General features: G+C 62.5%; 1 protein-coding gene across 3 annotated transcripts; it reads right to left on the bottom strand.

The window, feature by feature from the left end:
* Positions 1 to 457: 457 nt before the first annotated feature.
* AKT2 (AKT serine/threonine kinase 2) lies at positions 458 to 10,483 on the bottom strand. Of its 3 annotated transcripts, XM_080571835.1 has the most exons (15): positions 10,219 to 10,465; positions 7,885 to 8,560; positions 7,176 to 7,283; positions 5,675 to 5,803; positions 4,692 to 4,803; positions 3,601 to 3,754; positions 3,291 to 3,422; positions 2,940 to 3,005; positions 2,472 to 2,540; positions 2,011 to 2,133; positions 1,551 to 1,679; positions 1,249 to 1,463; positions 1,050 to 1,137; positions 862 to 964; positions 458 to 734 (listed from the first exon to the last, which is right to left on the bottom strand). In XM_080571835.1, exons 3-15 carry the CDS (start codon positions 7,219 to 7,221, stop codon positions 655 to 657), a joined length of 1,446 nt encoding a protein of 481 aa, XP_080427961.1. In that variant the 5' UTR covers positions 7,222 to 7,283; positions 7,885 to 8,560; positions 10,219 to 10,465; the 3' UTR covers positions 458 to 654. The 3 variants fall into 3 exon arrangements, with proteins under 3 accessions (XP_080427961.1, XP_080427960.1, XP_080427962.1); XM_080571834.1 differs by lacking the exon at positions 7,885 to 8,560 and having other exon boundaries at positions 10,219 to 10,483; XM_080571836.1 differs by lacking the exons at positions 7,885 to 8,560; positions 10,219 to 10,465 and adding an exon at positions 7,405 to 7,848.
* Positions 10,484 to 10,625: the final 142 nt, after the last annotated feature.

Genomic DNA, 10,625 nt, shown 5'->3' on the forward strand with positions numbered 1-10,625 from the left:
GGACAAAGGGGGGGGGACAAAGGGGGGGGGGGACGCGCCCCCACCTCGTCACCGGCCCGGCGGTGACGGTGGCGCGGCCCTGAGGACCCCCCCCCCCGTGTCCCCCCCCCTCCGGGGCGCACGGTGCCACCGGCTCCATCGCCGGCAACGGAGCCCACCGGGAGAGGGGGGGGGGACACGGAGGTGACAAGGGCCCCGGCCCCCCCCCCGCCCCAGCGGGGTGACAGCATCCCGGCTTTAAGGCATCGAAGAAAAAGGAAAAAAAATATATATATATATTTATATTGCTTTTGGGGCGGAATCCCCCACCCCGGCGATTTTGGGAGCTGGAGCCCCCGCACCTCCTTACTGGGAACACTGGGGCGTACTGGGGGGGGGGGGGGGGGGGGAAGAGGGGAGAAAGGCCCTGAAGGGGCCTGGGGGGGGGGTGGGCGTTTAAAAAAGCTGCGAGCACTTCTAGGAGTTTTAAAAAATATATATATAATAAAACAATAAAATAAAAATAAAAAGCAGTCCTACGCTCGGGGGAGGGGGGAGCAGCTCGGTGGCGGCTGCCGCCCTCCCCGCGGCCCCCCCAGGCGTGGGGCAGAGCCCCCCAAGCGTGGGGCAGGGCCCCCCCGGGTCCCCTGGTGGGGAGGAATCGCCCGGCGCTCGTCACTCCCGGATGCTGGCGGAGTAGGAGAACTGGGGGAAGTGCGTGCGCTGGTCGCTCTCCAGGGAGCCCATGTTGTCGTCTGCCGAGAAAAAAATAAAGGGGGGGGGACACAGGGGCTGGGGGGGGCGTAAAGGGGCCCTCCCAGGCCCTCGGGGGATTTTTTGGAGGGGTGGCGGGGAGGGGGAAAGGGAGCGGGGAGCGCTCACAGCGGTCCGGCGGCGTGATGGTGATGGACTGGGCGGTGAACTCGTCGTCGAAGTAGCGCGTGTCGATCTCGGACGTCACTTGGGGCTTGAAGGGGGGCACGAGCTGGAGGAGAAAAAGGTTGGGGGGGCGAACGGGGACCCCGGGGTGCTGCCCCCAAGCCCCCCGGCATCCCCCGAAGCCCCGTTACCTTCTTCTGGACCACGTCCTGCCAGTTGATGGCGGCGAAGAAGCGATGCTCCATCACCTCCTTGGCGTCGCTGGGGCCTCCCCCGAGCCTGCGGGGGGTGGGGGGGGGGCGCAGCCGTGTCCCAGGGGGGGCAGGGCGGCGGCGGCGGCGCTGGGGGTGCCGAGCGCCCCCTAAAAACGCGCGGCCCCGCTCTCCTCACCTCTGTTTGGGGTCCTTTTTGAGCAGGCCGGCCAGCAGGGCTTTGGCCTCGGGGCTGAGGGTGCGGGGGAAGCGGATCTCCTCCATCAGGATGAGCTCGAAGAGGCGCTCGTGGTCCTGGTTGTAGAAGGGCAGGCGGCCGCACATCATCTCGTACATCACCACCCCCAGGCCCCACCAGTCCACGGCGCGCCCGTAGTCGTTGTCCTCCAAAACCTGCGCCGAAAATTAAAAAAAAAAAGGTTCGGGCGATTCCGGGCGCGATCCCCGCGATTTAGGGACGGGGGGAAAAAGAAAAAATACCTCCGGGGCCAGGTACTCCGGCGTGCCGCAGAAGGTTTTCATGGTGGCTCCGTCGCTGATGCCCTCCTTGCAGAGCCCGAAGTCGGTGATTTTGATGTGGCCGTCTTTGTCCAGCATGAGGTTTTCCAGCTGGAGAGCGAGGCAATAAGGTTGGGGAAGGGTTTGCTCCCCCCCCCTCAAGGCTCGAGGGGTTTGAGGGCGCTCGGTCCGCCCCACGGGGATGGGGACGGGGTGGCTGCGGCTCCCCCCGGCACGTCTGAGCCCTCCCCTCCTGCACCGACGCGCGCGATCGCACCCCCAGCCCGCTTCGGAGGATAAAAATCTCCATCCTCTGCGATGAACAAGGCAGAAAAAAAGCAGCCCGTGGGAACGGAGCGGGGTTTTCACCTCCGAGGACCGGGAGGACGGTGCTGGGAACCCCAAAAGCGGTCCCAGGACGATTAAAACCGGGCGCCGGTACCTTGATATCCCTGTAGACCACGTCCCTGGAGTGCAGGTACTCCAGGGCAGAGACGATTTCCGCGCCGTAGAAGCGAGCCCGGTCCTCCGTGAAGACGCGCTCCCTCGAGAGGTGGAAAAACAGCTTTGGGGGGAGAAGAAGAGGAAAAAAACAAACAAAAAAAAAACACAAAGCGGGGGCCCGTCAGCAAAATACGAGAGCTGCAAATCCCGGGCTAATCGCTCCCGGCAGCTCCGCGCAGGCAGCTGACGCGGTCACGCGTGCCCTGAGCTCCTCGGTTCCCACCACCCGAAATATTCCCAGCTCCTCGCCGCCAGGGGAGAGCGAAACGCCCGGCTTTAGACACGAGAGGTGGAGGAATAACCCTGGGAGCGACAGCGGGGCGCGAAGCGGCGCTGGAAGGAGCTGAGAGGACTGATTTGGGGGAGAATTGCCCCAAAAATCCCGGCGCTCGCCCGCACCTCGCCGCCGTTGGCGTACTCCATGACGAAGCAGAGCCGGTCGTTGGTCTGGAAGGCGTACTTCAGCGCCTGCGAGAGGGGAAAAAAGAGTAAAGAAAGGGTCTGAGGAGAAAAAAGGGCTGCATGGAGGAGGAGGAGGAGGCCAAAGGGAGGCGTCGGGGCTCTGGATTTGCCCCGAGGATGCGGTTTTGGGCCCGGGACCCGGCTCAAGGAGCTTTGGTCGGATAAATATCCGCGTGGCCTCGGTCGCAGCGGCACCACGGCGAAGCCAGCGCAGGATCCGCGCCCCTGCTGCTCCCCCGAGGGCTTTGGGACAGCGGGCTCGGTAGAAGAGAGGGGCTCCCCCCAAAAATTAACGCGTTCTGGGAACACTTCCTGCGCCCCGGAGGGATCCCAGCCCCAAAAACCGTTCGGGCCGGGAGCCGAGCCGCAGTTAAGGGGTGTGAGGCGGCCGAGGGAGGTACTCACGGTCAGGAAGGGGTGCCTGGTGTTCTGCAGCACCCGGCTCTCCGTTACGGTGTGCGCCACCTCGTCCTGCGTGGGGGGAGAGGGGGAGGAGGAAGGGGAGCGTCGCGCAGCGCCGGGCTGAGCCCTGCGAGCCCCTCAGTTTTGGGAAAAAGGGGGGATTCCGCGCTGCTCAACCCAAAAACCAGCGCTGGGGGGCACCCGAAGAGCTTTGTTTTTCGCCCTGGGGGCTGAAAACGCCACCGCACGCATCCGGCAGGCGACGTCCCCGCGGGAGCGTGCCACCCCGCGCCCCGTCTGCATCCCCGAAGCGTTTCCGGGCGCTCCCCGAGGCTGTGGGATCAGCCTCGATACCTTGGCGATGATGACCTCCTTCCGCAGGATCTTCATGGCGTAGTAGCGGCCGGTGGCCTTCTCCCGCACCAGGATGACTTTGCCGAAGGTGCCTTTGCCCAGGAGCTTCAGGTAATCGAAATCGTTCATGGTCTGGGGGGGGGTTGGAAAGAGAAACACGAGGCGGGGCTGCGGCGAGGGCGAGCGGGATCCGGAACGCGCTCAATAATCTGAGTTTTCCCCCCCCGGTCCCGTTATCCCCGTAGGGAGCAACGCTCTGGGAGCTGCGGCAGCGGGCTCGGAGCCGCGCCGCGGTGCTGAGCCGCCTTACCGCCTTGGCACGGGTTTTGCTGACGGCCACCTCCATCTCCTCAGCCCCGGTGCCGTCGTTGGGGGAGCCGCACTTGTAGTCCATGGCGTCCACCTCCGGCTCCTGGTTCTTCAGGCTGTTGGCCACCGTCTGGATGGCTCGCATCCACTCCTCGCTGCGGGGAGGAGGGGATTAGGGATTAGGGATTAGGATCTGGATGGACCGGGCCGATGGGCTGAGGTCAACTGCGTGAAGTTCAACAAGGCCAAGTGCCGGGACCTGCATCTGGGGCGCAACAACCCCAAGCAGCGCTACGGGCCGGGAGATGGGTGGTTGGAAAGCTGCCTGGTGGAGAAGGACCTGGGAGTATTGGTTGATAGGTGGCTGGATATGAGCCAGCGGCGTGCCCAGGTGGCCAAGAAGGCCAACAGCATCCTGGCCTGTATAAGCAGCAGCGTGGCCAGCAGGGCTAGGGAGGTGATTGTCCCCCTGCACTCGGCTCCGGTGAGGCCGCCCCTCGAGCGCTGCGTTCAGTTTTGGGCCCCTCGCTACAAGAAGGACGTGGAGGTGCTCGAGAGAGCCCAGAGAAGGGCGACGAAGCTGGTGAGGGGTCTGGGGAACGAGGCTTAGGAGGAGCGGCTGAGGGAGCTGGGGGTGTTCAGCCTGGAGAAGAGGAGGCTCAGGGGAGACCTCATCGCTCTCTACGGGTACCTTAAAGGAGGCTGTAGCGAGGCGGGGGTCGGTCTGTTCTCCCCCGTGCCCGGGGACAGGACGAGGGGGAACGGGCGAAAGTTGCGCCGGGGGAGGTTTGGGTTGGATGTTAGGAAGAACTTCTTTACCGAAAGGGTTGTTGGGCACTGGGACGGGCTGCCCAGGGAGGGGGTTGAGTCGCCATCCCTGGAGGGCTTTAAAAGACGTTCAGATGCAGCCCTGAGTGATAGGGTTTAGCGTAGGGCTTGTTAGTGTTAGGGCTGAGGTTGGACTGGGTGATCTTGGAGGTCTCTTCCAACCTAGACGATTCTGTGATTCTGTGAGGGGGGGGGGGTTCGCTTCGCTCGGGGGCGGCGAGGTTTTGGGGTCGGCGAGGTGTCGGGGGGGGGCCCCGCGCCTACCGCTCCTCGGGGGAATCCACGTGGAAGGTCCTCTCGATGACCGTGGTCCACTGCAGGCAGCGGATGACGAAGGTGTTGGGTCGGGGCCGCTCGGTTTTCATCAGCTGGCACTCTGGGGGGAAGGGGGGAGAAAGGGAGGAAAGGGGGGGGGGGAAGGGAAGGGGGGAAAAGGGCCGAAAAAAGGAAGGGGGGGGGAAAGGGGCCAAAAAAAGGAAGGGGGGGGAAAGGGACGAAAAGGAAAGGAAGGGGGAGAGGGGCCAAAAAGGAAAGGAAGGGGGAGAGGGGCCAAAAAGGAAAGGAAGGGGGAGAGGGGCCAAAGAGGAAAGGGGAAAGGGAGCAAAAAAGGAAAGGAAGGGGGGAAAGGGGGCCAAAAAGGAAAGGGATAGGGGCCAAAAAGGAAAGGAGGGGGGAAAGGGGCCGAAAAGGAAAGGAGGGGGGAAAGGGGCCGAAAAAAGAAGGGAAGGGGGAAAGGGGCCAAAAAAAGAAGGGAAGGGGGAAAGGGGCCAAAAAGGAAAGGGGGGGGAAAGGGGCCAAAAAGGAAAGGGGGGGGAAAGGGTCCAAAAAGGAAAGGGGGGGGGGAAAGGGGCCAAAAAGGAAAGGGGGGGGGGAAAGGGGCCAAAAAGGAAAGGGGGGGGGGAAAGGGGCCAAAAAGGAAAGGGGGGGGGGGAAAGGGGCCAAAAAGGAGAGGGGGGGGGGAAAGGGGCCAAAAAGGAAAGGGGGGGGGAAAGGGGCCAAAAAAGGAAAGGGGGGGGGGAAAGGGGCCAAAAAAAGGAAGGGGGGGGAAAGGGGCCAAAAAGGAAAGGGAGGGGGAAAGGGGCCAAAAAAGGAAAGGGATAGGGGCCAAAAAGTAAGGGGGAGAGGGGCCAAAAAGGAAAGAAGGGGGGAAAGGGGAGGAAAAGGAAAGGGAAAGGGGATGAAAAGGCAGGGGAAGGTTTGGGATCCGGCACCCCGCCGCCTTCCCCGCGCCGCCCGCGCCCACCTACCCGCCACCGAGAAGTTGTTGAGGGGCGGCAAGCTGTGGTCGGAGGTCTCGGGGCGCTCCTTGTAGCCGATGAAGGAGCCATCGCTCTTCAGCAGGAAATACCGGGGGCGCCACGTTTTGATGTACTCCCCTGCAATAAAAAGGAGAGAATCACCCGGGGAGCGAGAGAAGGAAGCAAAAAGGGGGGCTCGTTTCACCCAAAGCCGGGCTCCGGGCCCCTTCCGTATCCTTGCCCGGCGCTGCGCCGCCTCCTTCTTCCCCAAAAGCTCCCAAATTACCCCAAAAACCCGCAGCAAAAGGAATTATAAAAAAAAAAAGAAAGGGAGATCCACCTCCGGCACCGCTAAAAATAAATAATAATAAAAAAAAAAAACCCGCGCAGCTGCTCCAGCACCGAGGCTAAAAATACGCGCTCGGGGCCGCGGGGCAGCAACGGGGGGTAAAGGGAGCAGCTCGGCGCTGCGCCGGGACGCTGCTCGTTAGGGGGGGGGGATTTGTCTTAATTAAACTGAGGGGGGGGGCCAAATTTGTCTGGGTTAAAAAGAGGAGCCCCAGATTTGTCTGGGTTAAAAAGAGGAGCCCCAAATTTGCCTTGGCTAAAAAGGGGAGCCCCAAATTTGTCCTGGTTAAAAAAAGGGAGCCCCAGATTTGTCTGGGTTAAAAAGAGGAGCCGCAGATTTGTCTTGATTTAAGAGAGGAGCCCCAAATTTGTCGGGGTTAAAGAGAGGAGCCCCAGATTTGCCTTGGTTAAAGAGAGGAGCCCCGAGTTTGTCTGGGTTTGAGAGAGGAGCCCCAAACTTGTCTGGGTTTGAGAAGGGAACCCCAAATTTGTCTTGGTCAAAGAGAGGAGCCCCAAATTTGTCTGGGTTAAAAAAGAAGAGCCCCAAATTTGTCTGGGTTAAAGAGGGGAGCCCCAAATTTGTCTGGGTTAAAGAGGGGAGCCCCAAATTTGCCTTGGTTAAAGAGGGGAGCCCCAAATTTGCCTTGGCTAAAAAGGGGAGCCCCAGATTTGTCAGGGTTAAAGAGGGGAGCCCCAGATTTGCCTCGGTTAACAAATTTGTCTTGGTCAAAGAGAGGAGCCCCAAATTTGTCGGGGTTAAAGAAGAGGAGCCCCAAATTTGTCGGGGTTAAAGAAGAGGAGCCCCAAATTTGTCGGGGTTAAAGAGGGGAGCCCCAAATTTGCCTTGTTTAAAGAGGAGAGCCCCAGATTTGTCCGGGTTAAAGAGAGGAGCCCCAGATTTGTCCTGGTTAAAAAAGGGAGCCCCAAATTTGTCTGGGTTAAAGAGGGGAGCCCCAAATTTGCCTTGGTTAAAAAGAGGACCCCCAAATTTGTCGGGGTTAAAGAGAGGACCCCCAAATTTGTCTTGGTTTAAGAGAGGAGCCCCAAATTTGTCTTGGCTAAAAAGGGGAGCCCCGAATTTGGGGAAAGGTTTAAAAATAAATAAAAATTAATCGACGGCAACCCGAAACCTGCTTGGGACGGCGGCGGCCCCGCTGCTCACCTCTCTTGTGCAGCCAGCCCTCCTTCACCACCGCCACCTCGCTCATGGCGCTGCCGCCGCTGGCTCTCGCCTCCTCGCTGCGGCAGGACCGGGGACGCGGCTAGCGACCTGGGGGAGAAGGAGAGCGTCAGCAGGGCTTGCTTCGAGGAGAAAAATCTCTTTTTTCCGCTCTTTTCAGCCAAAAAGAGGAGCCGGAGGCCGCGCGTAAGCGGCGGTCGGCGACCCCTACCTGCCGGCGGGGCTGCCATCGCGGACGGCCGAGAGCTTTGGGGGTAAAGGAGCGGGGATTTGCGCGGAACAAACGGCTCGAGCAAAATTTAATCGGAGTCACCTGCCGGGATTAACCCCGGCCCCGAAAAAAAGGAAAAAAAAAAACAAAAACGGCGCAATGGGACGCCGCCGCAGCGGTTTGGAGACCTCGGAGCTCCTTTTCCTTGGTGCCGTGGTTTCCCCTGCTTCAGATCGGCCCCGAAATCCCAGTTTTATCCCCCAAAAAAACACCTCTGGCAGGAGGGGGAGGTTCGGAAAGCGTCGCGCGATCCCGTGAGAGAGGGACGCGCCGAGAAATCGGCGCCGGGTTTGGGGTAAAACCACCCAGAAATATTTAAAGGCAGAAAACGTTTCTTTGCGGGAGTAAAACCCAAGCGCCGCGAGGAGTCGGCGGAGCCGTCCGCACCGAAATCCTGCCGCCGGCTCCCCGAGCGCTGACCTGAAGCCGTTTCAGGCTCATTTAACCCCAAAACGATCGCCGTTTTTCCTCCGGCAGCTGAGGATGAAGCTCCGAAAACTCCAAGCCCAGAGCTCGCAGCGGTGCCCGGCGACTTCGCCGCGGGTTTCGCGCGTCCGACGGCAAAGGGAGGGGAAGGAAAATCGGCCGGCTGAGCGCTGCGAAGAGATCGGGAGCTGCTCTCACCCCAAAAAAAAAAGGGCTAAAGTCTGCCTGGCAGGGCCCCCGCTATTGATTTTCGGGTTGCGGCACAGCGGTGTTTCTTCATCCAGGTCGGACCTGGCTCGCCTCCGTCGCGGGAGAGGGCAGGAACGAAAAGCGGCGCCGCCAAAGCGAACCGCGGCACGGCTCCCCCCCCCCTCCAAAAAAAAACGCCCCGGGTTCGGGCTCAGCACCAAGCCCGAGCTCCTGGGGAACGCAGAAATCTGTCGGGGTGTTTGAATTGGGGAGGAAAGAGGCGATTTTGTTCCTCCTCCCGGTCGTTCGGTGCTCGGCTCGGGGCGCCTTCAGCTCCTCCTCGCTGCCTCGGCTTGACGGAGCAGGAGCGATGCCAAGGGGTCGCCTGCTGTCCAGCCCCCTCCTCCTGCTGCTGAAATCCGTTTCTCCTCCACAAATTCACCCAAATCGCCGGTTTTTTGGCCCACCGGGCCGCTGGAGCCTGTAATAAGAGGCTTTTGCCAACAAACGCCACCGTTTCGTGCTTCAGTTCACCGCAGATTTCCCCCGCGCCTCGCTGGGAAGGGCAGGGATCCGTCCCGGGACGCGTTCCCCGGTTCGAAAGCCCAAAGGAGCCGCTTTATTTCTGGTTTTTGGTTAAAATCCTGCTCCGAGTTTCCCTGCGCCGTCCAAGCGATGGTTTATCGGCCGTGGTTTATTCACCGCAACGAGCGCCACCGGCCCAGACCCGCTCCCGAAGGAGGCGACGGGGACGCTCGGCGCGGGGTCGAGCAGAAATTCGGCGGCGGGGCGAGCCGTTAGGGTCTCATTTCGGCACCGCTCTGATGAGGAAAAGCCTTTAATTACCGAGGAAAAGCCGTTAATTGCTCGTGAGCGGCGCTCGAGGGGAGTCGCGGCGCAGGCGAGGCTCTGACAGGGCACGGGGCCCACGTGAGGCAGAGCCCCCGAGCGAGGTGTTGTCCCCTGACAGCGCTAAGGGGACACCAAAGCCACATCGTTGGCCCAAAACGTCGCTTTTTTCACCCGTTTCAAGCCCTCAGCATCCCAACCTGCTCCTGCAGCAGCGTCTAAGCGCCTCCTCGAGCCCTGAGCACCACTTTTAGCTTCAGGACTCGGCTTTCCTCCACCGTTCGCCTGCGGGATCCCGATCCCTGCACGGCAAAGGGAGTTAGCGACAAACCCGACCCCCAAAAAAACCCCAAATCGGGTTTTTCGCCGCTCGAAAACCAAACCCCGAGCGGTGGCACCTCACCGGGGGGGGGCGGGGGGGGAGGCTGGTAGGGAGGCTCCCGGCCTCCGCCGCGGGCTCGGCCTCGGGGCAAGCAGAGGGAGCGCTGTGGGGGTCGGGCGACATTTTGGGGTACAAAAGGGGGTTTTTGGGGTTCAGCACTTCGGGGTGGGGGATTGTTTGGGGGTTGGGTCCCCAAACAGCCCCCAAAAGCCCCTCCCCCAGCGCAAAGCCCCCCCCAAAACCCCTCAGCACCACAGCAGGGCCCCCCCCCAACCCCTGCCCCCCCATAAAAAAACCCATAACCCCCCAAAATCCCCCCAAAAAGCTTCCCCCAACTCCATGCCTCTCTAATTCCACACACACGCGCCACAACCCCCCCACCCAACACCACAACCCCCCAAAACAACCCCCCCCCTCACTGCTACCCCCCTCAGCCCTCAGGCGCACCCCAAAATTCAAGAAACCTCCCCAAAACCACCTCCCACCCCCAGCCCCCCCCCGCAGAGGCGAGTGGTTCGCTCCGCGCCTCGTCCCCCCCCGCTCTGAGGCGGGCGGGCGCAAGATGGAGGCGGGGGGAGGACGCGCTCCTCTCCTCCCCCCCCATCCCTGCTGCGAATGGTACGGTCCGCAAGGCAACCAAATCAGAAAGCAGACGGGTCCAAGACGCGAGGCGGGGGACGCCGCCGCACCACCCGCTGGGGGAGCCGCGAATGGTACGGTCCGCAGGGCTGCCCCCTCAGTGAGCGGACGGGTCCACTACGCGGGGCGGGGGACGCCGCCGCGCCCCCCCTCTGGGAGCGCCGCGGATAGTACGGTCCTCACAGCGCCCAGCGGGGGGCAGGCGAGTCCATTACGCCGCGCGGGGGGGGGCCGCGGAGAGCCCGGGTAACGCGGGGCCGGCTCCTCACCTGTCATGGACGCCGTAAAACCGGCCGTCGGCCGCCGCTCATCCCGGTGGCGGCGGCGGGGAGCCTCCTGTGGCGCTTTATCCGCGCGGACGGCGGCGGCGCTCCCGGAAACCCCGCCCGCCGCGGGCCCACGCACGCAGGAAGCGGAGACGGCCGGGGAGGGGAGGGGGCGAGGGGGACGGTGAGGGAAGGACCCCGCGAGCCTCCCCGCGGCGGGCACTGCGCATGCGCCGCGCCGCCGCCCCGCCCGCGCATGCGCGCGACCAGAGTGCACAGGGGAGGGGCAGCGCGGCGGGCAGTGCGCATGCGCAGTTCCCTCCCCGGGCCACCACGTCCCCCGGCAAGGCCACGCCCGCTTCCGGGGCGCTTCATTTGCATATATTTGCATATCCCCCAACCTCACGGAG

This window comes from Anser brachyrhynchus, assembly GCF_964034855.1.
Source record: "Anser brachyrhynchus genome assembly, chromosome: 39".
NCBI lineage: Eukaryota > Metazoa > Chordata > Aves > Anseriformes > Anatidae > Anser > Anser brachyrhynchus.